Source organism: Montipora capricornis, chromosome 11 (genome assembly GCF_036669925.1).
Source record: "Montipora capricornis isolate CH-2021 chromosome 11, ASM3666992v2, whole genome shotgun sequence".
Classification (NCBI taxonomy): Eukaryota; Metazoa; Cnidaria; class Anthozoa; order Scleractinia; family Acroporidae; genus Montipora; species Montipora capricornis.
In genome coordinates, this window is record NC_090893.1 from 18,646,483 (window position 1) to 18,663,982 (window position 17,500).

Here is a 17,500-nt window from a genome sequence, read left to right on the forward strand (position 1 = left end):
CAAGAGCTTAGCGTTGCCAGAAAAGAGGGAAACAGAAAAGGGGAGGGTATTGCATATTTGAATTTAGGCAATTATTATTATGGCTTGGCTTATTTTGAACAGGCCAAGAGGGATTACACAGAAGCATTAAGGATTTTTAAGGAAATAGCTTTCAGTGCTGGAAAGGGGAAAGGCTGTGGCAATCTCGGCATCGCTTATCACAGTCTGGGCAATTTTAAAAAGGCCAAAAAGCACCTAAAGCAACAACTAAGTATTGTAAAGCAAGTAGGGGATAGGGCCTGGGAGGGCAATGCCAATGGTAATCTCGGCAATGCTTATTACAGTCTGGGCAATTTTAAGCTAGCCATAGAGTATCACGAACAACATCTATGCATTGCAAAAGAAGTAGTGGATAGGGCCGGGGAGGGCAGGGCCAATAGTAATCTCGGCAACGCTTATCGCATTCTGGGCAATATTCAGCGAGCCATAGATTATCACGAACAACATCTTAGCATTGCAAAAGAAGTAAGGGATAGGGACGGGGAGGGCATGGCCAATTGTTATCTCGGCAACGCTTATTACAGTCTGGGCAATTTTAAGCGAGCCATAGAGTATTACGAACAAAGTCTTAGCATGGCAAAAGAAGTAAGGGATAGGGCCTGGGAGGGCAGGGCCAATGGTAATCTCGGCAACGCTTATAACAGTCTGGGCAATTTTAAGCGAGCTATAGAGTATCACGAAAAAGATCTTAGCATTGCAAAAGAAGTAGGGGATAAGGCCGGGGAGGGCAGGGCCAATGGTAATCTCGGCAACGCTTATCACAGTCTGGGCAATTTTAAGCGATCCATAGAGTATCACGAACAACATCTCAGCATTGCAAAAGAAGTAAGGGATAGGGACGGGGAGAGCATGGCCAATGGTAATCTCGGGAACGCTTATCACAGTCTGGGCAATTTTGAGGGGGCCATAGAGTATCATGAACAAAGTCTTAGCATTGCAAAAGAAGTAGGGCATAGGGTCTGGGAGGGCACGGCCAATGGTAATCTCGGCAACGCTTATAACAGTCTGGGCAATTTTAAGCGAGCTATAGAGTATCACGAAAAAGATCTTAGCATTGCAAAAGAAGTAGGGGATAAGGCCGGGGAGGGCAGGGCCAATGGTAATCTCGGAAACGCTTATCAAAGTCTGGGCAATTTTAAGCGAGCTATAGAGTATCACGAACAACTTCTTAGCATTGCAAAAGAAGTAGGGAATAGGGCCTGGGAGGGCACTGTAAATGGTAATCTCGGCAACGCTTATCGCAGTCTGGGCAATTTTAAGCGAGCCATAGAGTATCACGAACGACATCTTAGTATTGCAAAAGAAGTAGGGGATAGGGCCGGGGAGGGCACGGCCAATGGTAATCTCGGCAATGCTTATTACAGCCAGGGCAATTTTAAGCGAGCCGTAGAGTATCAGAAACAACATCTTTGCATTGCAAAACAAGTAGGGGATAGGGCCGGGGAGGGTAAAGCCAATGGTAGTCTTGGCATTGCTTATCACAGTCTGGGCAATTTTAAGCTAGCTATAGAGTATCACAAAAAAGATCTTAGCATTGCAAAAGAAGTAGGGGATAGGGCCTGGGAGGGCAATGCCAATGGTAATCTCGGCAATGCTTATTACAGTCTGGGCAATTTTAAGCTAGCCATAGAGTATCACGAACAACATCTATGCATTGCAAAAGAAGTAGTGGATAGGGCCGGGGAGGGCAGGGCCAATAGTAATCTCGGCAACGCTTATCGCATTCTGGGCAATATTCAGCGAGCCATAGATTATCACGAACAACATCTTAGCATTGCAAAAGAAGTAAGGGATAGGGACGGGGAGGGCATGGCCAATTGTTATCTCGGCAACGCTTATTACAGTCTGGGCAATTTTAAGCGAGCCATAGAGTATTACGAACAAAGTCTTAGCATGGCAAAAGAAGTAAGGGATAGGGCCTGGGAGGGCAGGGCCAATGGTAATCTCGGCAACGCTTATAACAGTCTGGGCAATTTTAAGCGAGCTATAGAGTATCACGAAAAAGATCTTAGCATTGCAAAAGAAGTAGGGGATAAGGCCGGGGAGGGCAGGGCCAATGGTAATCTCGGCAACGCTTATCACAGTCTGGGCAATTTTAAGCGATCCATAGAGTATCACGAACAACATCTCAGCATTGCAAAAGAAGTAAGGGATAGGGACGGGGAGAGCATGGCCAATGGTAATCTCGGGAACGCTTATCACAGTCTGGGCAATTTTGAGGGGGCCATAGAGTATCATGAACAAAGTCTTAGCATTGCAAAAGAAGTAGGGCATAGGGTCTGGGAGGGCACGGCCAATGGTAATCTCGGCAACGCTTATAACAGTCTGGGCAATTTTAAGCGAGCTATAGAGTATCACGAAAAAGATCTTAGCATTGCAAAAGAAGTAGGGGATAAGGCCGGGGAGGGCAGGGCCAATGGTAATCTCGGAAACGCTTATCAAAGTCTGGGCAATTTTAAGCGAGCTATAGAGTATCACGAACAACTTCTTAGCATTGCAAAAGAAGTAGGGAATAGGGCCTGGGAGGGCACTGTAAATGGTAATCTCGGCAACGCTTATCGCAGTCTGGGCAATTTTAAGCGAGCCATAGAGTATCACGAACGACATCTTAGTATTGCAAAAGAAGTAGGGGATAGGGCCGGGGAGGGCACGGCCAATGGTAATCTCGGCAATGCTTATTACAGCCAGGGCAATTTTAAGCGAGCCGTAGAGTATCAGAAACAACATCTTTGCATTGCAAAACAAGTAGGGGATAGGGCCGGGGAGGGTAAAGCCAATGGTAGTCTTGGCATTGCTTATCACAGTCTGGGCAATTTTAAGCTAGCTATAGAGTATCACAAAAAAGATCTTAGCATTGCAAAAGAAGTAGGGGATAAGGCCGGGGAGGGCAGGGCCAATGGTAATCTCGGCAACGCTTATGACAGTCTGGGCTATTTTAAGCGAGCTATTGAGTATCACGAACAACATCTTAGCATTGCAAAAGAAGTAGGGGATAGGGCCGGGGAGGGCAATGCCAATGGTAATCTCGGTAACGCTTACTACAGTCTGGGCAATTTTAAGCAAGCCATGGAGTATCACAAACAACATCTTAGCATTGCAAAGGAAGTAGGGGATAGGGCCGAGGAGGGCAGGGCTATTAGTTCCCTCGGCAACACTTATGACAGTCTGGGCAATGGTAAACAAGCGATAGAGTACCACAAAACATGTCTTAGTATTGCAAAAGAAATAGGGGACAGGGCTGGGGAGGGCATGGCCAATGCTAATCTTAGCATTGCTTATTGCAAAAGGGGTGAGCTTGAAAATGCTCTTCTCTTTAACAAACAATATCTTACTATTTCCAAGGAAACGGAGGGTCCAGTGGGCCAGGGAAACGCTTGCTATGTGCTTGGTCTTGTTCATGAATTTTCAGGCTCGTACAAAGCCCTAAATTTTTATCGTATGAGCATGAAACATTTCGATGAAACAAGGCGTCTTCTTCAATCAGAAGATGCATGGAAAATAAGCTTTCGTGAGACAAAACAAGAGGCGTACACAGCTCTGTGGACAGCACTTTTAAAGAATGGAGAGGTTGATGAGGCTTTGTTTGCTGCTGAACAAGGACGAGCACAGGCCTTGACAGATATTTTGAAGGTGCAGTTTAGCGTTCCTGAAGAACCTTCCTCGGCAGTTGCGACGACGGAAACTCTCTCCGCTGTTATGAAATGTTTACCTGCGCAAACAGTTTTCACAGCACTTGAAGGGAAGACTATCAGTTTTTGGCTTCTGCAAAGAGGAATCGGAATAAACTTTAGACAAAAAGAAGTCGAAAATGGAAGTGCAGATTCACTGATGGAAACTGCTTTGAAACAGATTGGAGCAGGGACTGCTGTGCGATGTGAGAATCGCACACTTGACAAACTATGTAGCGACTTTTTTTGCAGTAGGGAAGCTGTTGCAGAGAGTTTTCAGTCTTTGAGCCTCTCCGTTAATACCTCTTTGCAGCCCTTGTATGATATCTTAATCAGTCCAATTGCAGATTTACTTCAGGGTGATGACTTAGTCTTTGTTCCTGATGGACCATTTTGCTTGGCTCCATATTCTGCATTGAGTGACTCTGTCAGGATTCGTACTGTTCCCTCGTTGACCGCTTTAAAACTGATTGCAAGTGCACCTGACGACTTCCACTGTAAGAGTGAAGCTCTGCTTGTGGGCGATCCGTGGTTAAAGGAAGTCACTGATGAAAATGGTGAACCCATTGCCGAACAGTTGCCGTGTGCGATAAAAGAGGTGGAGATGATTGGAGAACTTCTGGAGACCGCTCCTCTCACTGGAATAAATGCAACGAAAGCTGAGGTTCTGAAAAGAATGAAATCAGTTGCTTTAATCCATATTGCAGCACATGGAGATTCGAAATTTGGAGAAATTGCTTTGGCCCCAAATCCTGAACGCACATTCCAGATTCCAGAAAAGGAAGATTTCATGTTAACAATGAGTGATGTTCATGCAGTTGGTCTTCGAGCAAGACTGGTTGTTCTGAGCTCTTGTCACAGTGGCCGGGGAGAGGTGAATTCTGAGGGTGTGGTGGGAATAGCCAGAGCTTTTCTGTGTGCTGGTGCCCGGTCTGTTCTGGTGTCACTCTGGGCAATCGATGATGAAGCAACCTTGCTGTTCATGAAGAGTTTCTATCTACACTTGGCAGATAGAAAAAGTGCAAGTTTAGCTCTTCATTATGCCATGAAATCTCTTCGGGAGACGGAGAAGTATTCCGCCATTAAGTACTGGGCACCATTTGTACTTATTGGCGATGATGTCACACTTGAATTTCGGCACCAGAAGCTCCGAAAGAATGGTAAGTGTTTTTCGATTATTAGTTTACTTACTGAAAAGAATTACATTGTACAGGTTTTTAGTCAGCAAGTTGTCAAGAGAAATAGGTAAGTTGTTCACAGAGAAATGGTTTCAAAATAGGTCGCCAATGTAGTTCTTTTACGAACTGCCTTGGCTAGCCACTGAAGTAAATATTGATTGCATTTACGGTCAGGTTCTTTCCTTTCTGCAGATAACTGTTTGAACCGTGCAATGCACTGAAACGAAATCACTAATTGCCGGTTACCTGTTTAAAGTGAAGTTAGATATTGAGGACTTATAGTTTACATGTCACAGAGAAACTTTGGAATAGGAATTGATGCTATTAAATAAACACATGTAATAATGTAGAAACGGTTTTATTGATGAAAATAACTGTCTTTTATTCATTTATCACTCACAATGAAATTGCTAATCACCATTTAACCAGCTATTTTTTTCTATTTTCTTTCTTACTTTTTTCCAGAAACGGCGTCCAAAACTTGAAAAAACTACCTCTTGTACTCTGAAGCGTCAATGCCATTTTCCTTACTTCAATTGTATGAGTTACTGAAAGCATTAAAGCATTCAAACGTCGTAAGTGATCAAGGAAGGCAAAAGATATGTAAATGTTGTTTAAAAGTATGTTTGTAGACTTAATTTACTGGTGACATTTACTCATCTTAAGCTCCGCATACGAAATTTCCATTTAAAGCAAAGAGAGAGTTTCGAGGAAGAGCTATTTTTCATTCCTATAACTGCACACCAAGTGTCAATGCTATCGGGTTTTTCTAAGCAAAAATTTAAAGTTCTAGTCTTCTAATTAGTAGGCGCCTTAAGTTTAAGGACTTAGGAACTTTTTTTTTTTGGAAAAAAAAAGGGTCCAAGGCGGGTTTACACGGTATGATTTGTCGGCCCCATTTTTCGGCCGACGGTGACGGAGCGCAAATTTTACGTGTATTTTGACAGCCGATGAACGATCCATTCATGGGAATGAAAATCGGTTCGATTCAAAAAATCTGTAGTCGGGCTGACACTCACAGAGAAACTGCCATGTCAATCAAAGGGTATGCAAGTGGGTTATGCACACAAATACTGAAAATATCAAAGCGTTCAAAAGGGCGGATATTAAAAGGACAACAGGGAGATTTTTAGAGTAAAAATTACACGTTTTACACAATTTACACAATTTACACGGTGCGATTTATCAGCCCGACAACGATATTGCCACACAGGGGCAAGGCAAAACATTTTTTGAATGGGCGATTTCTGAGGCAAATTTCTAGATGAACAAAAACTAGGAAATGAAAGTTACCTGATCTCGCAATTAGTCTGCATTGAAAGTTTAATGACTGTAAAAAATTATCTTGGGCAAACTTCTGGATTCCAGTGATCTCGTTGGGAAATTTCGTAGGGAAACTTCCAGAAGGTTAAAAACTAGGAAATAAGAGTGTTGCTTGATCTCTTAATTAATATCCATAGAAAGGTTGAAGACTATACATATTTCATTCTTTAGTCTTAGACCTTTCGATGCAAACTAGTTTAAAGATAATGCATAGACTAATCGATGCATGCTAAGTAGGAAATCCCTTACTCCAAACGGCGGTGTATGAACTATCAGAGGCAAATACAAGATGATATAGTCATAGTCTAGTTATTTTGTAAATAGACACACGAAACCTCTAATTTGTTTTACTTACAGATAATTATATTGCGAGGGGAAGAATTACAATGTCCATTTTATTGTCCGTCGATGCAATCGTCGCAAATGGCAACTTGTGCACACATTTGCTACCGTACTCGCCGCTTCATAGGAAAGTATTTTATTGACTTTTCAAACAAGCAGTCAACAGGTTTTCTACCACTGTTAGTTATTTGTTTTGGGCAATGGATTATGGGCGCTTTTCATTTAACCGAAAGAGAGTTTAAGCAAGACCTGAACCAGCGACCGTGCAAAATAATGACGCCATCTTGGCTGTGGGGCAAACGTGGCAAAAATTACAGTAAATGTATGGGATTCTGGTCGACTTTAAACCGCTGTAATGCCGCTGCAAACAGGCGGATTTCCAAAGTGAAATAGTGAGTCTTTTAAAAGACATTTACACGCAGGTTATTTTCATGAAATATAAAGAAGAGATTCAGGCTACAACGATCATAAACGAATTTTTAAAATTTCGTGCAAACCCTTCTAATCAATACCATGCAAATTGCCGCGAAATTAGAAGCCAAGCCACATGCGAAGATTTCTAATTCGAATTTACGGACGCCTTACTTTCCTTTATGGCCTTATTTTCTGTTGAATGAACCGATATCAATAAAACTTTTTTAAAGTAGTGGCAAAAATTGGAAATCCGCCTCTTTTTTGCCTGTTGGCAAGCAACTAGTGCACTTATCTAAGCCCGAGGGGGGACCCCTGGACATAGGTTACGAATTTGACTTCCATTGACTCCTCCTCCTTCCCTCTCCCTCTGGAATTATGGCGTAAAGTCTTGGCCCCAGGGTGGGGATGTTTGATATTTTTGTCAGGGAATGGGACCTAAACACGTTTGGTTATTTGTGCGACAGTCTTGAAAGCAGTATGAACAGGGCTGTTTCAGCTGTTTTGAATTGGTGGCATAAAACAACTGCTTCTCACTGTCAATATCTAAATTTGTTCCTTTAATAGCCAAGGACGGTTTACCATGACATAGAAATAATATTGTAATTGGATTTCTGAAGCTTGAAATACTAGATTTGCTCAAATAATTTTATTTCCCTCACAATATACAGAACACTAAAGGAAATTACAGAACGTGACACCTTTTTATGAATAGTGAAATATACAAGAATGACGATACTTAAAGGAACATTATTTGACCATGCATGGTTGGAACATTTGATCTGATTTCACCCATTTTTTGCTAGGGTGGGAATTTTGTCCAAAGTAAAATGCGCCACATATGCCCGGGTTTCCTCCCTTCCCTCCACCTCCTTCCTTCCAGGAGCTTAACATTGATAGGGTGCTTAAGAGATGAGTGAATTAGATAAGAGTGTTGTTATGGCATGGGTTGGCTCCCCAGCACAGTCACAAATGAGTCTATTTTTAGAATACCCGTTGCCGCGAAAATCAGTTGTCATATTCCTGAAAAAAACATGGCAGAAGCCGTCACGCGTGACATGGCTTCTTTTGATTGGTTGAAATTGGAAGCCCTTTGTTTGTTTCGCACTCAAAGTGTATCTAAAAATAAATCAATTTGTGACTGTGCTGGGGCAAGGCCGCAAAGTGATAGATCAACACTCTTATCTAATTTACTCTTGGGAATATATAAAGCTATAAACTCGTTGCTACCCATCACAAACAGCACCAATGTTGACACTATGACTGGCTTTTTAAAACTCTACTTTCTTTGCGCTTATCCCGGAAGTCGGTTCAGGGATCAGACCTGTACAAGCCTGGAAATGATGCCAGCTCCCAAATAGTCCCAGGACTGGAAATGGTCGAAATCGGACCACAAATGATCCCCAGACCGGACGGGTTACTCATTCCAAAACCTTTACTAACGCTAGACTTGGACCTCATTAGGATGTTTAGGCCTAAGGTCAGCCAATTTGAAGGTTTTGGGTTGCTTTAGTGTAGGTAAAACAATGACCTATGAAAAGTGTCACTGACCTTTACTTTAGCCTCGCCGGCCCAGACTCAGCAGTAAACAATTAAGAATGGAATGAACTCAAGAATGTGGACAGCGGATTTGAATTTTATATACTTCATTTTAATAATGCATCAGTCATATCAGTTCAAACCATTCCTGATTTTTTGTTTGTTTGTTTGTTTGTTTGTTTGTTTGCGGAATCGTTTCGTAGGATCATCACTTCCGATCCAGGGATCATTTTTGATCGTGTACAGACCTCATCTAGTGAGTTGCATCTGCTGACCACAAACGCAGTAATCTTTGTGCACCTTGAAAAGTTTTCTGGATGTAATTTGGAAGTGTGTGACAGATTATCTAAGTTATTATGATGTGGTTTAGACAACAAAAATTGTTGATAGATAATCTCGTGTAACTCAAAAGGTAGCATGTTCTTATGAGTAGGTTTCCTTCAGTAATTAGTTGCGTTCTTGATTTCATATCCGCAGTTCAGTATATGATTCATTTCACAGAACATTTCGTTCATTCTTATACCTTAGTTTGACCTTATATGGCAAATGAGTGCGCTAAGCGTTGCTTTTTTTTTTTTTTTTTTTTTTTTGCTGGAAATGCGAAATCTCTCTCCTAATAAAGCAAAAAAAAAATCCCCTTTTTGTGGAAAGTTTGGATCAATTCGGAGATTTAGAAGTATGCGAAAAGGCAAGAAATGTTATTGTGATGAGGCTGCGTCCATCTGACCACCAGGTATTATACAACATCGCATCTTTGTCAAGTTTTTTCGATTTCGCTCTGATTGTCTCGCTTTTTTGCTCGTATTTCGTACTTTCAAACGTTTGGAATTTAAGCAATTTAATAAGCCAATTATGCCATTCGTGCTTGTTGGATATGAAACTAGTGAGCGCCAACTCGGTGCTACGCGCCTTTTTGTTTATTTACCATCTCATATCCAATGCACACCCATGGAATAATTGTTAAATTAACTCCCAAAACGGAGAGATAGGTTAGACTATTAAGAGAATTTTTGTGCTTTTATGAGAAGCTGCAGCTTGCTGTTCCACGAAAACATGACGCTAAATCTGTTTAACCCTAAATCATTGCCACGATGGAAACGTTCATTCTATTGAGTTACTCGCGCTTAAGGTGGATGAAGACAGTTTTTTGATAGCTATGTTTCATTTACCTTTTTCTCTTTTTCCATCGTTACTTTTTCTAACATGCATTTCTCATAAAAGACTAAAACTAGCAAAACACTTTGTTCAATTATGAAGAAAAATAGTACAGATAGCGTAGGCATTGAATAAATAAAATGATTGCCGTATTGAAGCCATGTTTATTTTTCTGCAATCCTTGCGCGCGCGCTGCTGTGCGTTAGCAAGAGCGCGCGCGTAAACTGTGTTTTGCATGGGAAAAGTGTTTCTATTGAGTTACTGTCTTGAGTTACTCGTGTTTAAGCAAAGACGACGGCTACGCTATCTGTATTATTTTTCCTCATAATTGACAAAGTGTTTTGATGGTTTTAGTCTTTTATGAGAAATCTGCAACTCGCAGATTTTTCTTTGTTATCGAAAGAGTTCACTGGCGAAAAATGTCTGATTGGTCGAGGCCTTGTCATGTGACTTCAATAGCTCAAATCAAACATGGCTGCCATTCGGTGTTTATTTGATCAATTTTATTAGATCTCTGTCGACAAAACACCCTTTTTCAGGCCAATAAAACGGACGAATGTTGACTGCATAGTGCGTTTCCAGCCTGGTGCGTTTCTATGCCAGCGAGATTCTCTTTTAAGCCATGGCTACGAGGGAAATTTCTTTAAAAATTTCAAGGTCAACGCGAGTCTCAGTTGCTAATGTTCGAGTGGAAATTCGTTTGTGGAGCTCACCAGCTAATGGGTTACCATCTTGATTTCAATTCATGCGTTTATCTTTTTAAAAGTGGACCAAAAAGATACCACTAAATTTTCAAATGGTTTCTCTTCCAACTAAAGAGTTACACACTGTTTCCGCGGGGTCCCGCATCTAACAGAAAATGTTAAGATTTTCGCATTTTTTTTAAAAATCAAGTTGTTAAAATTGCCATTCAAGTGGTCCATTGAGGAAAATTTATTAAGACCGAGGGGAAAATTAAGAAATGTATTTCAGTCGTTCAAAAATAAATTTTAAAGTGAATTTAGCAGTAATAATAACCAAAATCATACTTAACATGTCATAGCACCTCATATTGGGCACACTAGAAGGAAACCTTTTGTTCCAAGCAAAATGCCAATTGTTTGCTTTCCTCCAAATTATAGAAATAAACGTAGATTAGGTTAACTCTGAATAGCCAAAACAACAATATTTGATTCAGAAGTCCAGCTTTCTAGCAGGGAGAATTTTACTGTAACAAAATTTTACTACAGCTAATAATACGCTTTCACCACATTGTAGTGGGTTAACGTGACAACAGAAATACTTAATCAGGAATTGATTTTATCTTCCAGCAATAAAACAGCAGGACGATATAAAATTAGGTATTTTCAAAGTTTAGAAAACTTGTTGAAGGTTATTCAGTGCCACCCTCCAAAACTTTTCACGAATTTCACACTGGCCTACTAATTACTTCCAGTACAACAAATTATCTAACCTCTCTTTTAATCCCCTTGCATTAGATTTAACTTTTAGAAAAACCATAACTTCATATTTCCGTAATAATCATTCAAAGACATTGAGCAAAAGCATACAAAGCTACATTTGAAAGGGACATAATCCCATGTTGCAGTTTTCTGGATAAGACTTCACAGAAATAACTCCTGTTACCTTTCCATATGTAAAGAGGTCCCATGATTTATGAGTCAATTAGTCAATGAGTCATGCGTCAATGAGACTCACAGTCAATATAGCAATAATTTATTGATCAAGCCTAAGCCCTCGTTTCAGTGATTAGGCCTAAGCACTCTCTGAAATTTTAGCTTTCATTTTATGGGTTAGGGTACCTGCACTAACTCATTGACTCATAAATACTTAAAACTCATATGTAAAAAATATTTCAACATTAGACGCAATGAATTTTTAGCAATTGCTGTAAATAATAGTAATCATTCCTACCATTTCAAAGGATGAATAAATTAAAGTTGAATGCAGTAAGTGTAAGAAGTAAAAAAGTGGTCCAATTTATTTAAGCTATGATCAATTTCCATCCTTGCTTTAGTCCCTAGATAGGGTTAAACAATGGTGGTGAAGTGAACAAACTACCCCAAGGGGGCACTGCTTATGATACTGAGACCAAACAGCTGGCAGAGTTGCCGCAGTACATTTAAGGCTATCAATCTGAAAAACGAATGGAACTGTAGAAAAATTTTGTAAGCGAGCAAGTAGCTTTTACTTATGAATTACAAAATGCCAGTCATTTGTCAATTTAGAACTGGTTCCCCTAAGGGGTCAGATTTCTTTAGCCTACACCCAGAAAACAAGATTCTGTTACCTTTAAGGGTTGTTTAAAAAAAAAAAGACCCCTCCTGAGCAAACCGCTTCCTCATGTTTGGATTCTCATTGATTTAATGACTTTAACGATATTATGCAAATTTGTTCTACAAAAATACTCAAATACCATAAAAGTATTTTTAACCTAACTTTTTTGCAAAGTTTACTCCTTGAGCCATCAGCTTCAACTTTGATACTTTGTTCTAAAAGCCAAAGCCATTGAATAGCAATGGTGGAGGTGATGATTAGTCACTTTGTATTGGTTCAATTGAAGAAAGAAAGTCAAAGTAATGATTGCACTTTAACCCTTTCACCCCTAAACTGGCCATACTTGGTATTTTACTCTGTCTAAAGCCAGAGTATTTTGCTCTGTCTAACACCAGACAATTTTACTCGTCAATGGGGAACCCCATAGAGTCAACAGTCTTACAGTACTTCTCAACATAAAGAAAATGAATTATGTGGACTTGAACATTCCCAAAAAGAAATGCCGTATATTCCAACGATGGTTGCGTAAACTCTTCAAGATTTACCTGCTTCAGGAACATCAAATCAATGAATATTTTGAATATTTTTCCTGAACTCCTGCAAACTTTGTACACCTTTTAATGGTTTGCCCTTTAAAAGTAACATTCAGAAATAATGCAAATACAACTGAGGCTGTTTTGCATTATCTACAAGACAAGACAACAATATCCTTTATTCAAACACAATCAATATTAAAGCAATAACACATGCTTGTGGGGTCATGTGTTAACTATAATAAAGATACACTACAGGAAATAAAAGCTTAAAACTAACTATGTGACAGACATAGGATATCTACACATAAGGGATAAGAAAAATAAATCAATTGCTATCCAAAATATCATATTGCAAATACACCAAAAGGTAACGGTTGATTGACAAGTTCCTTGTGCAAAATGGTAGAGCATGTTTGAAGTCCAGCAGGACCAAGATGAGAAGTTATGATAAAACTCTAAACATGTTTTTTACCAAAATTATTTTACTGCCATCAACCCCAATGAGACCTTATGCATGGCACACTGTTTCTAGCTGCAGCTCCAAATCACATAATATATTAATAAATTTTGCCATGTAAGAAAAGAACAAACATGTGGGGTGTAAGCAAAAAAAGTCCAAGGCAATAAAGCTTCCTTTCAGCCTTTTCAGGAACAACTATCCACTGTCAACCATACTTGACTCAAAACAGAATTTCCTTGATCCAACAACACATGACAGTCCCCTAAAACCAAAGTTACATCATTAATGCTACCAGAAAACAATAGTAAAAAGACCTCAATCTATAGATACCTATATACATCTGTACCTACACTTTTGTTCTTCCAAACATTATTTTAACTAACATGGATTTTGATTTTGATTTTAAACTCAAATTGATTGCAAATCCATAACTTGGTAACTACTTGAACGCAAGGATCGTTGAGTTGTGACTGCTAAAAAGTATAATAACTTAGACCTTCACCAAAAAAGGGAATATAAATGAGCTTAAAAGCAGCTATTTAAAATATTTACTATTAAGGTGGATGAACACAGTTTTTGATACCTATGTTTAAATTACCTTTTTCTCTAAAACCCTTTATCCTTTGGTCGGCAAAAAAAATGGTAGCAAGCAAGTTAACAAAACGAACTTTGGCTTTTTAATGGTTAAGCTGGCGTATGTGCCGTTGCCACTGTAACATGAATAAATATAAACGGGCCTTTAAATCGGCTTTGTTTATTTGCAGAAAATCTGTTCGTTAGATTTTCTTTATAATTTGCATGCAACAAGCTTCTAACGATGCTCACACTATTTTAATAACATACAAAAATTAGGTTTTATAATAATTTGGCAGAGAGATCTTTAATTATCCCTTGCTGAAGGTTCAATGGAATATCTAGAATTTCCTCTTTAAAGTTCAAATTTGTTTTCAATACTCTGGTTACTTATTTCCTAAAGTATATTCATATCTGATCGAATAATTGATCATTGATGTACACATTCCTGTAACTGGATGGGTACGAACGGTTTTAAACAAAAATAGAAAATAAAAGGTCCATTGCTATAATATCACGTTGGTTGCGGTCACACTTTAACGAAACAGAGTGTAACACTAGTGTCAACTCTCGAATGTGACCTCAGCCTTTCTGGTGTTTTGAATCCCTAGGGAAACACTGAACAATAGAACTGCGACCGCAACCGCTGTCTTAAAAAGATAAAATTTGGTGATTGAACGTTGTTATTTTGTGGAGTACTGCAAAGAAATGCACGGAAATTCGTGTGGCACGTGCAGCTCGAGTATTTTTCCGGCTTTTTAACCAATAATATTGGTTCTTTGTGGCGTTGTAAAATAGTAAAATGAAAAAAGAAAAAAAAAATTGTAACGTGAATAAAAGATTGAAAATTTAGAAAGCAAATTGAAATGGTCAGATGTTTTTTAGTTCTCAACCTCTTTACTTGAATAAATTCAATCAGCGATTCATTTTTAGCCTAATGGTGTTATTAATCCATAGTGCCGATACGCTTCGCACTTTAATTTCTTTCAGTGGTGCGTGTGAATCGCAAACACCCCTCAACAATAATTATTGATTCCACGCCCAGGGGTCGTCATCCTTGTCGTCAAACAATGACGCAATGTGAAAGGGTGTTTGTTCCATGTCGAGCGATCGTTGGTCAAAGGGCCGCTAATTTTCCTAACTTGTAAGCCACAAAAAAGAGAAGATTTTCGAGGAAAAGCGACAAAACATGATAGCTTTAGATAATAGAAAAGCGCTTTATGGTTAGCTTAGGTCAGCATTTTCTGTCACCATAAGCAGCTGACAGTGATTCAAGTCAATACTCTCACTCGAAGATCGTCAAAATAGTTCCCTCAAGCCTGTGACGCAAATACAAACGAAGCTTACAGGTAGACCTTAAAGATGCGCGTGAGGTGCAGTGAATGTGCGCACAATACTTACGCCATCTTGGATTCACCTTCAGCCGCGGTAGCATTGGAAAAGTGTTGCTATTCAGTTACTCGTGTTTAAGCAAGGACGACTGCAACGGCAACGACAACGCCACAAAGCACAAATAGTATTGGTTAGAAAGCCGGAAGACAGCGGTCACATTAGGAAGTTCGCAGTTCGCAGTTCGCAGTTCGCAGTTCGCAGTTCGCAGCGGTCGCAGTTCTATTGTTCAGTGTTTCCCTAGGGATCCAAAATACCAGAAAGGCTGCAGTCGCATTCGAGAGTTGACGCTACAGTAGGGTCAACACTAGTGTTACACTCTGTTTCACTCAAGTGTGACCACAACCAACATGATATTATAACAATGAACCTCTCATTTTCTATTTTGTTTTTTTGTTCGTACTCATCCAGTTACAGGAATGTGTACAATGTGAACAAGACGGAATAATCGCCAAATACTTGTGATAGCGCTAAGTCAGTTATATTTTGTAGTGACGTTTTGATTGAGGTTGCCGTTGTCCATTCTTAAATTCCCTATTTGCAAGAGCAACTAAAAGAGAAGTACAAGAAAACGATTTTTTTCGGTGATCGACACATGAGTTTCATTCCATTCTCATTGTCATCTTCATTGTAGGCAAGATGTAATGCAATTGTTTTTATCATAATGCACTGACCAGATTTTCTGCAAATAAACAAAACCGATTTTAAAGGCCTGTTTATATTTATTCATTTTGCCATGGCAGCGGCATATATGGCAGCTTAACTGTAAAAAAAATGAAGTTCGTGTTGTTAACTTGCTTGCTACCATTTTTGGCGACCAAAGGTTCAAGGGTTTTAGAGAAGAAGGTAAGTGAAAAATAGGCATCAAAAACTGTGTTCAGCCACCTTAAATAACCGCGAAAGACTTGGGATTGTGCAAAGTTGCCTTTGGAAGAGACGTTTTCATCGTCGTCGGAGTAGTAGATCCTGAAATCCCTAGTAAGAGCTCTACACCGGGAAAATCGGAAGAGATTACAATAAATGGTGCCATTCTGCGAGGGAGGAAAGGCAGTTACCGTCTCTCAGTACTACCCATGAATTCGATGATTCGATTAGGTAGTAAAAAAGGCCAAATTGGTAGAGGAAATAAAAAATGCGGCCACGTAACGGGGAAGGAAATATTCAGTAAGAAATGACCGAAATCGATAATACACCGTTTTGACAATATCAGTCTTAGCAGTATAGCAGGACAATTGTCAGCTGAAGCATTGTAGTGTCATGCCCTGGTTCCCATGAGTCTGCTATAGCTCAGTGTTAGAGCATCCGAACTAGAAATCGGAAGGAAAGTCGTACGTTCGTCTTCTGCGAAGGCGTACTCGGGTTTTTCCCGAGTATCCCCGAGTGGCCATCGAGTATTGACCTTTAATCTTGATGTAGCATTAATATTCAGGAACGGGGTTTGTGTTAGCTCTTAGTTAAGAGGTGTCAAAACCTATAGGTTTCCAAGGTATTTAACGTTGGTTATTGCTAACCATGCTTCAAGCAATCCGGGCCAGGGAGACATTATCATAAAAATTGCGTACTAATCAGTCTGCTCAGTTTTCCCCTTTTAGTGAAGAATGAGCAAACCTTCCACAAGTCTCTTTTAATAAATGACAGTGCAGGTCATGTTGAGTTATTAAAACTATCAATTATTTTTTTCTACACTGGACAACTGAGCTGATTTGTGGCATGGTTCTATTCCTTTGATAACACGACAAACTGTTTTCCATTCCACTTTTTAAAAAAATAACGTCATTGTAGAGTAAGGGCCCCCTGATTTTCTTATCTTGTAAGTCACAAAAAGAGCAGAATCTCGAGGAAAAGCGACAAAATGTAATAATAGAAAAGCGGTTTATGGTTAGCTTAGGTCAGCACCTTCTGTCACCATATAAAGCAGATTACAGTGGTTCAAGTCAAGGCTTCCCTCTCACTCGACGATCGTCAAAATAATTCCCTCAATCCTGTGACCCCAATATAAACGAAGCTTTCAGGTAGACTTCAAAGATGCGCGTGAGGTGCAGTGAAAGTGTGGACAATACTGACGCCATCTTAGATTCACCTTCAGTCGCGGTGGCATGGAAAAAATGTTTTTATTGAGTTACTCGTGTTTAAGCAAAGACGATGACTATGGCAATGATAACGGCACAAAGCAAGAATATTATTGGTTAAAAAGCCGTAAAAATACTCGTACTGCACGAATTTCCGTGCATTTCTCTGTCGTACTCCACAAAACAACAACGTGAAATCACCAAGTTTTAGGTTTAGACGACAACGTGAGCATATAACAATGAACCATTTTCCATTTTGGTTACTGAAACCGTTCGTGCCCATCCAGTTACAGGATAGTTCGCCCTTATTGTACAATGTGAACAAGACGGAATAATCGCGGAATACTTGCAATAGAGCTAAGTCAGTTTTATTTTGGAGTGACGTTTTGGTTGATATTGCAGTTGTCCTTGCTTAAATTCCCTATTTGCAAGCGCAAGTAAAAAAGAAGTGCAAGAGAATGAAATTCTTGCGTTTCGGTGATTGACACACAAGTTTCGTTGCGTTTACATTGTCATCTTCATTCTAGGGAAGGTTGTAATG

The 17,500-nt window shown here is 39.7% G+C and overlaps 1 protein-coding gene, 1 long non-coding RNA gene and 1 pseudogene across 4 annotated transcripts in view; 2 read left to right on the plus strand and 1 right to left on the minus strand.

Moving 5' to 3' along the window:
- LOC138024364 (tetratricopeptide repeat protein 28-like) overlaps positions 1-6,589 on the plus strand; it is a 245,376-nt gene extending 238,787 nt beyond the window's left edge. For all 3 annotated transcript variants that reach the window (XM_068871534.1, XM_068871532.1, XM_068871533.1), the window contains exons 4-5: positions 1-4,867; positions 5,351-6,589. The exon at positions 1-4,867 is cut by the window's left edge and continues 97 nt beyond it. In XM_068871534.1, the coding sequence (XP_068727635.1) occupies positions 1-4,867; positions 5,351-5,370 (4,887 nt within the window). In that variant the 3' untranslated portion in view covers positions 5,371-6,589. The remainder of the gene's footprint in view (positions 4,868-5,350) is intronic.
- Positions 1-17,500, plus strand: part of LOC138024404 (putative hydroxypyruvate isomerase) — a 162,083-nt pseudogene that overhangs the window by 91,559 nt on the left and 53,024 nt on the right.
- On the minus strand, positions 12,608-13,422 carry LOC138024882 (uncharacterized). Its single transcript, XR_011127081.1, has 2 exons — positions 13,275-13,422; positions 12,608-13,190 (listed from the first exon to the last, which is right to left on the minus strand). It is a non-coding gene; the product is annotated as an uncharacterized lncRNA (long non-coding RNA).